The 16,763-nt window shown below is 33.4% G+C and overlaps 1 protein-coding gene across 3 annotated transcripts in view; it reads right to left on the minus strand.

The window, feature by feature from the left end:
- LOC145307195 (extracellular sulfatase Sulf-1-like) overlaps nucleotides 1-16,763 on the minus strand; it is a 39,216-nt gene that overhangs the window by 15,749 nt on the left and 6,704 nt on the right. Inside the window, exons 5-16 of one of the 3 annotated variants that reach the window (XM_080149562.1) lie at nucleotides 15,805-15,892; nucleotides 14,846-14,900; nucleotides 12,640-12,732; nucleotides 9,875-9,948; nucleotides 9,290-9,396; nucleotides 7,810-7,920; nucleotides 7,225-7,242; nucleotides 6,139-6,219; nucleotides 4,071-4,147; nucleotides 2,448-2,555; nucleotides 1,725-1,815; nucleotides 1,028-1,093 (exon numbers count right to left, since the gene is read on the minus strand). In XM_080149562.1, the coding sequence (XP_080005688.1) occupies nucleotides 1,028-1,093; nucleotides 1,725-1,815; nucleotides 2,448-2,555; nucleotides 4,071-4,147; nucleotides 6,139-6,219; nucleotides 7,225-7,242; nucleotides 7,810-7,920; nucleotides 9,290-9,396; nucleotides 9,875-9,948; nucleotides 12,640-12,732; nucleotides 14,846-14,900; nucleotides 15,805-15,892 (969 nt within the window). Of the gene's footprint in view, nucleotides 1-1,027; nucleotides 1,094-1,724; nucleotides 1,816-2,447; nucleotides 2,556-4,070; nucleotides 4,148-6,138; nucleotides 6,220-7,224; nucleotides 7,243-7,791; nucleotides 7,921-9,289; nucleotides 9,397-9,874; nucleotides 9,949-11,483; nucleotides 11,612-12,639; nucleotides 12,733-14,845; nucleotides 14,901-15,804; nucleotides 15,893-16,763 lie in introns of those variants that run through there. The other 2 variants (XM_080149561.1, XM_080149563.1) reach the window with 2 other exon arrangements.

Genomic DNA, 16,763 nt, shown 5'->3' on the forward strand with positions numbered 1-16,763 from the left:
GCTCTGAAATTGAAGGACAGACGAACCACTTGTAGAGTGTCAGAAATGAATAACTAAATTATTATTGCATAAGTATAAACTAAATTTTAGGTTTGTTGCAAAACTACCAAATACATAATAAAATTAAGGACATACTTACATTTTTAAGACTTTATTATAGAGATGCTTCGCTAACAAGATTGTACCTTGTTGCAAGTGAAATCAGTATTCAGAAAATCAGATAATTAGGAAAGTTATTTCACATAAAAAAAAATTTCAAAAAGGTTAAAATCAACATGTTTTAGATGGACATACGGACATTCCGATATGATTATAAAGTTGATACTCCTTCTAAAGAATACATAACTGTTAAAGGAATCATTATGCGAAGTTTGAAATCGATAAGACAATTATAACATGTCTAACGAAAAGAGCTAACCGTTCAACAAAAAAAAAACTAACAGTTCCAAGAAAAAAGTACAGATTCTAATTTAAAAAAGCTTAGCATTATAAAAATTTCCTTATTTTTCTAGGATTTATATGTGGTAAATCTTTTACTAAAACACTATATATAAAACATGGCAAAACTTTCGATTTTTAGCATTTAATTATAGACAATTAAAGACACCTTGAACTCAACAAAATGTTTAATAATATAGACTGAAAATAATCTAACAAGGTTTTTCGTTAATTTAGCAAAGTTTAATAGTAAACTAGTATATTCCCAAAAAATATGCTGTACGGTACTAAAAATTTGCTCTCGTTCGTGCAGAAGAAAAATAAATACAGACTACTGTTTAAGAACATACTTAGCTTTAAGAAATACATCGCTATCAATATTGTCTAAGGAATCAATGTTCCAAAAATTAAGTGAATAGTGAATGAAAATTAAAAATCATTCGGTTTTAAATGGAAGTACGGACTTTATGGTATATATATCAGAGTTGTTATACCAAAATACCACAGGAATAACTATGGAAAATTTGAAATCGATAGAATAATTCTAACATGTCCAAATTAACGATAGGAGCTATAAACGAAATTTTACCTCTATTCTCTCTCGTTTAGTCAGGGTATTCTTGAGCAGTAAGGTACTATTTGTCATACTGGAAACCTAAAAATTAAAATCCATAAAAATTAAGTAAATTCCAGGAATAAGGTATAAACAACAAGCAAAATAAATCTAAAATATATGGAGAGAATATAAACGACAGCTGAAAATCACATAAGTTTCGTGATTTTCCTCCCGAATTAGTTTCGTTGTTTGTAAAAGCTGAGTATATTCCTTTAAAGTGCCTTTCAAGCAATACTTTGCTCCCCTTATTTTTGAAATAAATTTAAGGAGAGGTTTTAGGGATAGTTTTATTTCTCATATTCTTAATTCCCGAGGGGCTTCTAGGTCATTAAAATAACCTAACCTTAACCCAAAGTAGCAAACAATCAAACGCAAAACTCAACCCCCTCTAAATATTTTTAATTTATATCAAAGCTAAGTAGGGGGAGGGAGGGTTAATTGCTAGACAGGTAATATGGTACTTTTTCAATGTAGCATCTCAGAGGTCCTGGGAAAGTTTATAGCTGTTTTTTTAGGGAGAGTACCGTACCCCCACCCTTCCAAGAGAAATAGTACTTTAAAAAATTACCTACAAAAAATTTTTAAAAACAAAAAACACTGCAGGGGCACTTGAGTTTATGGGAATTACATTTTTTTATAGGGGTGATTTCTCTTTAGAGCACATCTTTACCTTGATATAGCGTTCAAAAGTCATTTTTCCACGCTCAATAAGAAAAGCATCCCTCCAGGGTTTGTCCGCTGTCTTTTCAACACCACCAGCCCTGTACCAATAGTTATTTATCACATCGTATTTTATACAGTTTTCCGCGGATATAAAAATTTACAATTATAAGTTTGCAATTATTTTAATCCCCGAGATGCCAAAAGCATAATCTCAAAACTTTGTTCATTTTTATATTCGTAGAAAACTGTATTTAATACACGTTGTCGGAATTTTTCAGTATGGCTTAGAACCGGTTCTAATCCAGCACATATTAGTCGGTTTTAAAGCGATCCTGGAAATCTCGATATAAATGTGCATAGACAAACAGTAGCATTTTTTAAAAATATAATTAAAAAACGCAAGTTGATCATGTTTAACAATGGGGTTAAACCAAGGATTTAGAAGAATAAGACAATGGCCGATAAATAGCTGTACATGCCCAATGGTGACACACAAAAGTATCCCTTCTGTAAATTAAATTACCTAGTGGTTTAAACGTTTTAACACTCAACCTAATATACCAACCAACCAAAAGTCAATCCTTAAAATAGTTAAGCCAACAATTAGAATACTTTATTGTAAAACTTTAGGGACTAGTGTATAATAATTTATTATAAACTGCGCAATATTTGTCAATGGTATATGGGTTCAATTAAGCATTAATTTGATAATGAAATAAAATACCAATACCTGAAAATGTCTAGAATACTACGTCCGTCCATGTGGGGTGGGGGGTTAAGCCCTGCAGCGTCAAGAAATGTTGGAGCAAGGTCTATATTCACCACAGGCTCAGAAAATCTATAAAAACAAAAACAAGGATGATAACATCAATAAAAGTTATGCTCTAAAAAGGAAAGACCAACAATAATGCCTACTTAAAAATTTATCAAAATATTTTTTGGGGGAAATTTTTTTATTTTTGAATAGATATAGGATTCCAGGACAAACGCAGGAGTCCCAAACGTCGGAGTGGACAAAGGCAGGAGTGTTAAAATATTAATTTAAGTAATATACAGGTTAGGTTAGGTTAAGATATGAATATACAAATAAGCCCCCCGCAGGGTTTAGGCATTTTAAAAACCTCCATATTTTAGGTTAAGTGCCCACTCCTGCGCTTGTCCACTCCGACGTTTGGGACTCCTGCGTTTGTCCTAGAACCAGAGATAGTTTCTACGCTGGACATATAAAAAAACTTATAACAGGGATTAATATCTTCAGCGTTTCGCGAGATCCTTCGCTTCCGATTAATAGAGTACATAAGATCATGTCTAATCGTCTTAATCAATATATAAAAGTCTTTCTTAATCATAAGTATAAGGCCTCCATTCCCTCAATAGACAACCATCCATTTTATTGTACAACCTTAGTCTTTAAGTCCTATCCTTGTCTGCAGGGTGTCGGAGCCGTTTAATTTTAATGCGGTTCCGGCTCCGCGGAGCCGTATCTGGAAATACGGCTCCGGCTCCTACCTTAAAATTAATATATAAATTTTTGTTCATTGTTGAATTTGATAAAATAAAATAAATAATATAAAATATTTTGCTTTTATTTGATTAAAGCTATATAAAAGTGGAAGGATGTGTGTATTTGTTAAGTAACAGTTTTTCAGTTTATTATATGGAAATATACAGTTGCCAAATTATAATACTACTTAAAAAAAATCATTTTTAGCTAATCTGGAGCCGGAGCAGTTTTTAACGAAAAATACGGCTCCGACTCCGGCTCCACCAAAAATGTTGTTGCTCCCGGCTCCGAAACACTGCTTGTCTGACATACTAGAAATATATATTCCTACATACAAATCAACATTTTATTGGATATCCTACATTTTCATGGATGTTATCAATCTTGTTAAACTAGCAAATATTTTCTGTTAACTTTTTATCCGACTAACAGATTTGTAGTATCCTATTATATAAAGTAGTAAGCATTTTTTATCTGTCCCGAACGATTTTGCTAACCGCTGAACCGATATTGTTTTTTTTACTATTTAACTTTTTTTTACTCTTTTGAAACTCTAATTTAAAATTGGATGAGGGTCGACTTTTCCCACCTTCTACCTTTAGTGCCCCTAGAGGCTTCTAGGGGACGTAGCCACTAGATGTATATACAGACAACTACCTCCCTTCCTTTTTCAAAGACATCTTTCGTCTGCTTCTAAATTATTTTCTACTACTTGGCTGTGTTAATGTAAGCAATACCATTGGTTGATTTTCAATGACCCAATAGAAAGGTTGCACAAGGCGGTTGTGATGGGGATATAGTTATTTAACACTTTCTCCCTCTAGTGTTTTACTCTAATGTCAGACTTACTTTGTATTCTTAGGAACTCCCGGGCCTCTCACAATCATTGGCACCTTCGTGTCCACATCAAAAGGGAATGCTTTGCCCTGAAAACAGAAAACAAGATTGAAAACTTCAATTAAAGCCATGAAACTGTAGAACAAACGAACTTGTAGAGTGTCACAACTAAATAAGCAGTTCATAAATGTACAAGTCTATACAAAACTGAAAGTAAATTTGTGGCAAAACTGGGGAAGTGTGAGGCAATTCCGGTCAGCGACCTATCAACTTTTTTTGTTCGATGTTCTAAACGTTTAAGAAACAAGTCATGTAAAACAAAGTTGTAACCTTTTGCCTGTAGTTTTATTTGTTACTTAAGCGAATTACTGTCAGATCACACCTGCTAGGACTTTAAGTCTCGTAAGTCAGACCATGAAAATAAATTACCTTAACAAGTCCATACTGTCCCAGATGGTATCCATGGTCACTAGTGTAGAGTATCCTAGCTACTATATAGTTAGGAGATATAAGTTTTCCGAAATTTTAATGTAGGGAGTAGATTTGAAATCTGCATCAAATTTTAAGGATTTTTTTTATAAAATTCGTTTTTTTTGTAAAATTCTTTATCTAAAAGCGAAAATACATTTTATGTTAATTAATTTTGACCAATAGGATAGGTGGATTTTAAACTACCTGCGCTCTAATTGGTTGAATGATGTACGACATCCAATCAGAGCGCAGATTTTTTAAATCCACCAATCACAGATGCCAAAATTAATTAACTTAATTTGTATTTCCGCTTTTAGATAAAGAATTATACAAAAAAACGAATTTTATAAAAAATCCTTAAAATTTGATGCAGATTTCAAATCTACTCCCTACATTACAATTCCGGAAAACTTATATCTCTTAATAGTTACCTTAACAAGTCCATACTTTCCCAGATGGTATCCATGGTCACTAGTGTAGAGTATCCTAGCTACTATATAGTTACCTTAACAAGTCCATACTGTCCCAGATGGTATCCATAGTCACTATTATAGAGTATCCTAGCTACTATATAGTTACCTTAACAAGTCCATACTGTCCCAGATGGTATCCATAGTCACTAGTGTAGAGTATCCTAGCTACTATAGAGTTACCTTAACAAGTCCATACTGTCCCAGATGGTATCCATTGTCACTAGTAGAGTATCCTAGCTACTATATAGTTACCTTAACAAGTCCATACTGTCCCAGATGGTATCCATAGTCACTAGTATAGAGTATCCTAGCTACTATATAGTTACCTTAACAAGTCCATATTGTCCCAGATGGTATCCATTGTCACTAGTAGAGTATCCTAGCTACTATATAGTTACCTTAACAAAACCATACTGTCCCAGATGGTATCCATGGTCACTAGTATAGAGTATCCTAGCTACTATATAGTTACCTTAACAACTCCATACTGTCCCAGATGGTATCCATAGTCACTAGTATAGAGTATCCTAGCTACTATATAGTTACCTTAACAAGTCCATACTGTCCCAGATGGTATCCATAGTCACTAGTAGAGTATCCTAGCTACTATATAGTTACCTTAACAAGTCTATACTTTCCCAGATGGTATCCATGGTCACTAGTATAGAGTATCCTAGCTACTATATAGTTACCTTAACAAGTCCATACTGTCCCAGATGGTATCCATGGTCACTAGTATAGAGTATCCTAGATACTATATAGTTACCTTAACAAGTCCATACTGTCCCAGATGGTATCCATAGTCACTAGTATAGAGTATCCTAGCTACTATATAGTTACCTTAACAAGTCCATATTGTCCCAGATGGTATCCATGGTCACTAGTATAGAGTATCCTAGCTACTATATAGTTACCTTAACAAGTCCATACTGTCCCAGGTGGTATCCATGGTCACTAGTGTAGAGTATCCTAGCTACTATATAGTTACCTTAACAAGTCCATACTGTCCCAGATGATATCCATGGTCACTAGTATAGAGTATCCTAGCTACTATATAGTTACCTTAACAAGTCCATACTGTCCCAGATGGTATCCATAGTCACTAGTGTAGAGTATCCTAGCTACTATATAGTTACCTTAACAAGTCCATACTGTCCCAGATGATATCCATGGTCGCTAGTGTAGAATATGTACGTGTTGTCCAACTGGTTCAAATCCTGAAACATTCACAAGAAGTGGAAAACATGAATGGACAAACGGACAGTTTAAGTTAATAGAGCAGATGTTATAAAGTCATAAAAAAAGAAGTAACGTATATGTTGATTAAGATTTAGTGAAGTGCATTTCAGAAAATGATTTCATGCATAAGTTTCAAAAATAACATATGTAATTTTGTATTTCAATAAATAACAAACAATTAGACATCACTACATTAGTCATAATGCTTTTTTTTTATGAAAATAGCCAGCTATATAAATTGTATACATAACAAAAAACGATTCTTTAAACTACTTGGTAGAAATTTAAAGTCTTTTGAATATATCCCCTTAAAAGTAGTTTAACCTAAACCATTGAAAAAGGAAAAAATTTGCAGTTCATTAAGTTAAATTTTAAATGCCTTTCGTGCAACTACTCCTTTAAAAATCAGGAAATTCGTAATTGTGTTATACATCCTTATAGAAAAGTAACAAGATGTGTGTGTATGTGTGTGCGTGTGTTTATCTGTATTTATAAAGTATAACACACCAGTCAACCAAATCTTTGCTTGAACAACACTTCCCTGGAAGTCTTAACTATCATGATAATGACTTGCGCCTGTTTTGAGCCAAAGAATTTTCCTTACTATGACATAGTAGATCGAAGTAGGAACAATTATTAACGTCTTTAGTTGTAACGCGATGTTAAGCCGGGATCGAACACATCACCTCCCCTACACAGGGAGGATGCGCTACACGTTACGTTCGCGGGTTTCTTACAAATTGGCCAATTGGAGTACCCCAAGGCTGCCTTCTAGGACCAAGATTTTGTACCCTGGGATCTGAAGAGATACGACAAAGACCAATAAATTGATGTACATTGTACATCCCCAAAATTACCCCTTCGGAAGATTAATTTAATGATGAAAACGTTTCAACACTAAAATCAAATTCACTAAAGTCCCCAAATTTGTTTTGCCAACGAATAAAAAAAGTTATTAAAAATGTCCCCTCTCTGTATTATACCTGAAGTAGCTTGACAACCTTCTCAACACCCTCGTGAGAGGAGACAATGGGCTTTTTATTACACTAGCCCCCAAAGTTTTATAATAACATTTTCTTGTTCGTTGGCTTAACAACTTTGGGACTTCAGTAAAGGGTTAGTTTCACGAAAGGCATTTGAACTTAATTTAGTGAACCGCATATGTTTTCCTGGTTAATTGGTTAAACTACAGTTATATGGCATATATTTGAAAGAATTTCAATTTCCTACCACGTAGTTTTTAAAATATCAAGATTTTAAATTGCATATATCACAAAAAGACGATTTTCAAGTCTTGATATTTTAAAAACTACGTGGTAGAAAATTGAAATTCTTTCAAATATATGCTGTATTAATATAGATTAACCCATTAACTAGCAAAGAATATGCGGTTCACTAAATTAAGTTCAAATGCATTTCGTGAAACTACCCCTTTTAATTGGTTGGATCATAAAGTTCAAACGTTTCAACTACTAATTTTAATCAATTGGAGGGTTTATTTTGTCTATCATCATTGAGGATGTACAACAATTTATATTCCTTTGTTTTACCTGAAGTAGCTTAACAACCTTCTCAACGCCCTCATCAATGCTCTGCAGGGTTTGAAGGCGCTTCGTCATCAGCACATCTGTGAACCTGCGCTGGATAGGCGCCATCTTACCTGTCTCACGAAGAATCCACTAAAACAATAGAGTATAAAACAGATCTAAAGTATAGATGTATATACAAAAAACTACCTCCCTTTCTTTTTCAAAGATCTCTCACAAAAATCGAACAAAAAGTTGGGAAAGTAACGAGATGGTTGTACTAAAAACCCAACCCTTAAGAAAAGTTTTGTTAAACCGAGGGGCCGACGGTCCAGGCTAAGAAACAAATAATAATTCAGATTTTATTTAAAGGGTGTTAAAAAACGCTTCACTTTTTTTCAATATTAACCTTGCTGTTTTGGTCCAAAACTAATAAAATAAAAAAAACAATTCAAGCCCAAGCAATAACAATAAGAAAACAATATTGAATTTTGAATCTATCACCTCTCCAGAGCACTAGAGCTCGAAATTTGCACTACCGGGAAAGTGATATTTTAACACAAATTAAGACAAGTTTGTGTTATTTAAAAAGAACAAGCCGAACAAAGTACTTGAAATCTTGTAGAGAGATCCCATAATGTTAAAAGTTTTTGATGAGGCATGTAAAGACCTTTCTATAGACACCTTAACTAGGTTTCTAACACAATGAAAGCAAATTTGTCATTTAAAAGAAAGACCTGGCAAACATCGAGAACTAAAAATAGACAAAACCGTCATGTCTCAATTTTGAATAGGTCTGACTTTTTTATGCCTAATTGGCAAGGATTGAGTTAGGTTAAGGTGTCTATTGTAAGGTTATTACATGCCCCACTAAAAACTCTAAACCTTATGGGGTCTAACTCCATGATTTGAAGTACTTAAGATGGTTCAAATTGTGAGCGATTGGTTTTTTTTAAATACCCTTTAATTTTCATAAAAATTGTAATACAATGATATACTAGAATTTTCAGTATTCCTGAGAACCTGTTCTAATCCAACGGATATTAATATGTTTCGAAGCAATACTGGAAAAACCTTTCTTTTTGCTAAACTACAGTCAAAGTTTAGAGTGTGAAAAAAGAGTGAGACACAGACAGGAACAAACAATTAGAAAGCACTAAAAGCTTTTTTTGTATCGAAGGAAAATGTAAAAATATGCCTTTTTAAAAATATCAATAGGACATTTGAAAAAATAATATGGACATTATTAATTGTCCAATTTGTTTAACAGTTAAACATTTTTTCTCGAGCTTACTATGTAGATTGTAGGTATGTTTAAAAAGAGAATAAAAGATTTGTTGAAGAAAAATAAATTTATCTTCCGAGACAAACAAATGGTCCAATGAAATTGTTAATTGCCTGCTCTTTAGTACCTAATGGGTTTCTAAAAAATTAAAAGTCATATAAAATCTTTATCCTAAAGCATAACTGACAGACCGACGACCTATAAAGTAAATTATTGAGTAGCTTCGTTATTATTAACCTGTTTGTCTGGATTTGGAGCGAGGTCGTAAGCAGGGGTATGATGGGTGGTCACATTCAGAAATAATCCTTGATACTGAGGAGCACTGTCCTCGGGCCCGTGAGGTCCTAAAAAAAGATGGATTAACTGCAGTTAACTATAAAATATTCCTGGTAACGAATATCTCCAAAAATCTATGAATTTTAAAGGCTGCTAACTGCCAAACGGCTGAACGTACATATTATACCCGCACACCGTTAAAAGCGGCATAAGAAGGCCTATAAATAATCTGGCATAGCTATTAATCAATAATGCACAATTATCTCGCAGTGCACATAAATGCGCGAAAAAGACTTATTTTATGAGTTTTATTTTTGTAAAGGTATAACATCCAAGTTCAAAAGTTTCTACCACTAATTTTAATATACAGAAGGGATAATATTTGGTATCATTGGGGATGTACATCGATATATCCGCTATTGTCTTGTCCCTTTATATCCTTGAGTTTTATATATTAATATATAGCATAGTATTACAGACAGCTGTCCAGGGACATTATCCGCGGATAGCATGACTGAGAACCGGTTCTAATCCAGCGGATATTACCTGGATAGCTGAGAGTGGCCAGTACGGGAGTGTCAGGAGAGGTTGTCAGGGACCAGCGCAGAAAATTCAGGCTCCTTAAAATAATTGTGACATTAAGACAAATTTTTTAGTTGCCTTCAAAAAAATTTATAATATAAAGTAAAACGCTTAAAATCAGTCTCATAAAAAAATAAAGGGAAAAGTGTGTGTTTTAAGGCTTAAAAATAGTAGAACTGAAAAAAACTATAGATACAATTTTTTTAAAAAAGTTAAAATAAATTTTTATCGTTCTACTACTGTTTTTAACTTAAAACACACAACCTTTACGGATTTTACCCGCAACCTACTTTTCCCTTTTTAAATCATTCTTAATTTAATGCAAAATCCGCCAGTAAAACAGTCTAATATGTTACAAGTATAAAGTAAAACATATAAAATAGAAAACAAATATATAAATTTTGAGAGAAAAAAAATTAGACTGGAGAAGGCGATTGTGCTGTTTAATCCCAGTTCCCCTTTATTATCTAGTAGGGTTTAGGACCCGCGACCGTGGCTCAACACGTAGTGCATCCGCTCGTCGTCGGGATGGTGATAGATTCGAATCTCGGGCAGACACCGCGTCATAATTAAAGACGTTACAATGGTTCCTACTGCTGCTATGTCAGATGCGCGACATAAATAGTTAGAGTAGGGGGAATGTCTTGCCCAAAACAGGCGCAACTCGTTACCATACACAGTTGGAACTTCTCAGACAAAGGTCGTGCATCACAGAGAGTTGGTTGTCTTTTGGATGTTACTTAACCTAATATCCTTGGTTGTTTGGACATAAAGGGTCCGTAACAGTCATCCTTAGTTCTCCTGGATTGCTGGACCAGGACCTAGACAGTACACCAGGTCGAAAAGGTCCTGGACTGCAATCACGCACGTACGAGGTAATTAAAAGGTAAGGGTTTAGGATCATTAATTTAGCTCTTAATCATAAAATTGAATACATTACCTAACCTTACGGAATACAAATCATATGGCCAGTCACTCAGAATATAATATGGACAAACAGACAAAGTGAATTATAATGTAGATTGTAGATGTTCAGTTCTCACAAGAAAAGGAATAAAAATCACGAAACCTTTGAAAATAAGGTTTATGTCAGTTAGAGCATGACATACAGATGGACAAAACAATGTATAAAAAAGATGCGCATATGACAAAGGAATCTTCACTAAAAATATCAGCCAAATATCTTATATCACTAGCAGCCGAGAAAATCACATTTCCTCGATAGCATTACTGACAGACGGACATACAACATGAATTATAGAGTAGTTTCACTACTAAAACTAACCTAATTGTAATAATATCTGGTAGATAATGTTTGATAGTTGAAGCTATATAAATCTTAAATAGCAGCTAAGAAAATCACATCACTGACTGACGGACATACAACATGAATTATATAGTAGTTTCGCTACTCAAACTAACCTATTTGTTATAATATCTGGTAGATAATCTTTGATAGTTGAAGCTATATAAATCTTAAATAGCAGCCGAGAAAATCACATTTCCTCCATAGCATTTCTGACAGACGGACATACAAAATGAATTATAGAGTAGTGACGCTACTCAAACTAACCTATTAGTAATAATATCTGGTAGATAATTCTTCTGATAGTTAAAGCTATATAAATCTTCAATAGCAGCCAAGAAAATCACATTTACTCCATAGCATTTCTGACAGACGGACATACAACATGAATAATATAGTAGTGTCGCTACTCAAACTAACCTATTAGTAATAATATCTGGTAGATAATTTTTCTGATAGTTAAACCCAAGTAAATCTTCAATAGCAGCCAAGAAAATTACATTTCCTCGATAGCATTTCTGACAGACGGACATACAACATGAATTATAGAGTAGTTTCGCTACTCAAACTAACCTATTTGTAATAATATCTGGTAGATAATTCTTCTGATAGTTGAAGCTATATAAATCTTAAGTAGCAGCCAACTAACATTACCTTCATAGCATTTCTGACAGACGGACATACAACATGAATTATAGAGTAGTTTCGCTACTCAAACTAACCTATTTGTAATAATATCTGGTAGATAATCTTTGATAGTTGAAGCTATATAAATCTTAAATAGCAGCTAAGAAAATCACATCACTGACTGACGGACATACAACATGAATTATAGAGTAGCTTCGCTTCTCAAACTAACCTAATTGTAATAATATCTGGTAAATAATCTTTGATAGTTGAAGCTATATAAATCTTAAATAGCAGCTAAGAAAATCACATCACTGACTGACGGACATACAACATGAATTATAGAGTAGTTTCGCTACTCAAACTAACCAATTTGTAATAATATCTGGTAGATAATCTTTCTGATAGTTGAAGCTATATAAATCTTAAATAGCAGCCAAGAAAATCACATTTCCTCGATAGCATTACTGACTGACGGACATACAACATGAATTATAGAGTAGTTTCGCTACTAAAACTAACCTATTTGTAATAATATCTGGTAGATAATTCTTCTGATAGTTGAAGCTATATAAATCTTAAATAGCAGCCAAGAAAATCACATTACTGACTGACGGACATACAACATGAATTATAGAGTAGTTTCGATACTCAAACTAACCTATTTGTAATAAAATCTGGTAGATAATTCTTCTGATAGTTGAAGCTATATAAATCTTAAATAGCAGCTAAGAAAATCACATCACTGACGGACATACAAAATGAATTATATAGTAGTTTCGCTACTCAAACTAACCTATTAGTAATAATATCTGGTAGATAATCTTTCTGATAGTTGAAGCCATGGTGATGGAGTGCTCCATTCACATTCAGAGTATAATTATAGAACCTAATTTAATAAAATTAATCATGGACAGTAATAAAATGCCGTTTCTAAAAGTCGTACAGGTTCATGCGCAATGTTTGAAGGGTGACGCATATTTCAGATTTCAGTTTTTGCAATTTGAGATAAATTCTTCTTTATATCGTAGCTAATTAGATAATCTTGCAAGCATTTTTTGCGTCACACTCCAACATTGCGTAGGTATAACAGCGTACAAATTCCAGAAACGGCATTTTATTACTATCCATGAAAATTAATATGGTCTTGATAGATAAAGGTAATTTTTTCACATATATTCCGTAAAGTACCAGTTTAGTCAAATGCGATTTTTAAGTCAAACTGTTCTTTGTTATGACCATTTCATATATATAAATTAACGGTTCACTCAACTTAACGGAAAATAATCAAGAAAACCGCAAGACTTAGTAAGATCTTAACATTTTCTTATGGTTCAATAAAAAAAAACATATATTGTTTTCAACAAATTATTTCTTAAAATCTTTTCTTTAAAGTAGCATGTCTTTGGATTAAGAGCAAATCAAATGGTCATTGTTAAGACAAAATAACTAATGGGTGTACAAAAAATGCGGACATTTTATAATTGAAATTGCGCGGCTTGTGTTAATAGTAGGAAAATGTTAAACATAACGTTAGAACCGCTAAGAAGTCTATTTTTTGGAAATTTAAGAACGATTCCTCTGCTACGTATAGTTTTTTTTTTTTTTTTTAGATTAGATTTATTATTCTTGGGTGTACATACATAGAAAAAAAAACAACAAAATAATAAATGAATTAAATGAATATTATATACATTTATATATACAGTCAAATTTTATTGATATGATTAATTTATAAAAAAATTTTCTTCCCAAATGGCAGTTTCCTAAAATAGTCACGGAGCTACGTGTTAAAAACGTCCCAACTGATGTAAAACTAGACTTGCGAGTAAATATAAAATATAACTAGGGATAGCAATCCGTATCCAGAATCCGGATCCGGAATCCGCCCAATTTTTGGCCAATTTTAGAATCCGAATCCGGAATCCGTTTTTTAATAGCGGATTCCGGATTCTTAATTGGTAGGCTAAAATTAGCGTCTTGAGTTTTTTCTTTCAACTCCTCCTCTTTGAAGCCAAAGAACATTGATTTTTAGGACATATGTAGCACTTAATTTTTTAATTTTTAAAAAAATCCTTTTAAAATATTGCTAGAATCCGGAATCCGCCAAAATTAAGAATCCGGAATCCGCAAGAATCCGCCACTTTTTTTGACGAATTCTTTAAAAATCCGGAATCCGAATCCGGCCCAAAAATTCGACAGATTGCCATCACTAAATATAACTAAAAATTTGAGAAGATATTTTGCAAAAAGAGATGCCTACATTTTTAATTTCAAATTACGCGGCTTGTGTTAATAGTAGAAAAATGTTACGCATACCGTTAGAACAACTATGAACTGTATTTTTTGGAAATATAAGAACAGTTCCTGTGCTACAAGTAATCTAGGAGCTAGGTGGTAAAATGTCCCAGAATTTACTTGAAAATAAAGTTTGAAGTCAGTTGGGTCATTTTACACGTAGCTCCTAAACTAAACGTATCATCGTTTTTATATTTCCTAAATCAGACTTCTCAGCGGTTCTAACAGAATGCGTAGTATTTTTCTACTGATAACACAAGCCGCGCAATTTCAAAATTAATAATGTCCGCATTTTTTTTGCACACCCTTTAATTATCTGCTGCTAAACGGCTGGCAGCACATTTTATGTCTGCAGGATACCGACAAGAAAAATGATATACATATAATTCAAAAGAATTACAAAGTAGGTATCAAAAAAATCCGAGGTTTTAGTTTGCTTGATAATTTTTCATCATTACTTAAGATAACCTTTTAATTTTAATTTCAGCGGAAAGCTGTTTATAATACGATAGCCGAAGGCACAGGCTAAAAAAACTGGTTTTTATCTTATAATTGTACAATTTTATATTCGTAGAAAGCTGGATGTAATACTATGCTAGAATTAGTTTTTTTCGTATGGATGAGAACCGGTTCCTATCCACCGAATTCGAATGAATACGAGAAATAACTTTTCCCCACCCCCTTACTTCTATCTGACTTGTTACCTGGAGTTTCTGACAAGTCCCTGCCATTCACCCCATCCTGCTGGAACATGACCACCTAAACAAAGAAGTTACTACATCTGTATTGGTTGAAAAGTTTAAACACTATTGGTTCAGAACTAACCTTTAACAACTCAATAAAAGACAACAAAAACAGGTTTATAAAACTTCTTGTACCCATGTATTATGTAATTAAAACCAATATCTTTACCTGTGCATTTGTTGAGATATTTTCCAAAGTAGGCGGAGCTTAGTGTTTACCTGTATATTTGTTGAGATGTTTTCCAAAATGGGCGGAGCTATACATAGTGTTAACCTGTGTATTTAGATATTTTCTTAAGTAGGTGGAGCTACACATAGTGTTTACCTGTGTATTTATTCAAATATTTTTTAAAGTAGGCGGAGCTACACATATATTTACCTGTGTATTTATTAAGATATTTTCAAAAGTAGGTGGATCTACACATAGGGTTTACCTGTGTATTTATTCAAATATTTTCCAAAGTAGGTGGATCTACACATAGTGTTTACCTGTGTATTTATTCAGATATTTTCCAAAGTAGGTGGAGCTACACATAGTGTTTACCTGTGTATTTATTGAGATATTTCCCAAAGTAGGTGGAGCTACACATAGTGTTTACCTGTATATTTGTGGAGATATTTTCCAAAGTAGGTGGAGCTACACATAGTGTTTACCTGTATATTTATTGAGATATTTTCCAAAATGGGCGGAGCTACACATAGTGTTTACCTGTATATTTATTGAGATATTTTCCAAAGTAGGTGGAGCTACATATAGTGTTAACCTGTGTATTTGTTGAGATATTTCCAAAGTAGGTGGAGCTATACATAGTGTTTACCTGTGTATTTAGAGGTTTTCTTAAGTAGGTGGAGCTACAAATAGTGTTTACCTGTGTATTTAGAGGTTTTCTTAAGTAGGTGGAGCTACAAATAATGTTTACCTGTGTATTTATTCAGATATTTTCCAAAGTAGGCGGTGCTATATCCTGAGTCCTGCAGGTACGGAGCAAAGGTTCTGGGCTCATGCTCCTGAATTAAAAGGGATAGTTTCATGATGTGCATTGAACGGTTTTTGTATAATTATAAAATAACAATTAGGCACCACTTAAATAGTTATAAATTTGTGAAAACTAGAAGTTGCTTATATCAAAAAAATATAATTTTCAAGTCTTGATATTTTCAAACTAAGTGTTAGAAGATTAAAATTCTTTCAAATACATGTCATATTAATGTAGTTTAAACCATTTAATATGAAAAAATAGCCGGTTGTAATGCATTTCTTGCAACTACCTCTTTCACATTTACAGGGTTTATCTTTTTTAGTACGCCAACAAATGAGAGAAAGTGTTTATACAACTATGGTAACCAGCATAATTTCAGTCCAAATGTCCCCTCCCATCCTGGGCTAGGAGATTTTATAAGCAGCAATGTTACTTTAAAAGAAGTGTATGTATCCTATTATATAAAGTAGTAAGCTTTTTATGTCTGTAGCGAAGGATCTAGATAATCGCCTAACCGATATGGTACAGTGAAGCTTCTTATAAGTCCAATAAAGGTTTTAAACTATTTTGTGGGATGGTATCTTCACCCTTCCAATAAGATATAACCTCACCCACTCCTTCCTTAAAAACCCTTGAGGCTCCTAGGGGCGAAGCCGCTAGTGTGTATTTAAGTAAGACAATAGAGGGGGGAGGGGGGAAGGGGTTAAATAACCGTATGTCCCCACCTTATGGACCCTATGACTTTCAATGGAGTCTTTGAATGTGAGCCAATATATTAACACAGCAAAGTCGCTACAAAAGAGCAAACAGCAATTTACAACAAATGAAAAAGGTCACCAACACTGGATCTAGATAGTTGTCTGTGTTATATATTTATACTGAACGATTGGATGTATGTA

Source organism: Acartia tonsa, chromosome 15 (assembly GCF_053477335.1).
Source record: "Acartia tonsa isolate MP-2025a chromosome 15, ASM5347733v1, whole genome shotgun sequence".
Classification (NCBI taxonomy): Eukaryota; Metazoa; Arthropoda; class Copepoda; order Calanoida; family Acartiidae; genus Acartia; species Acartia tonsa.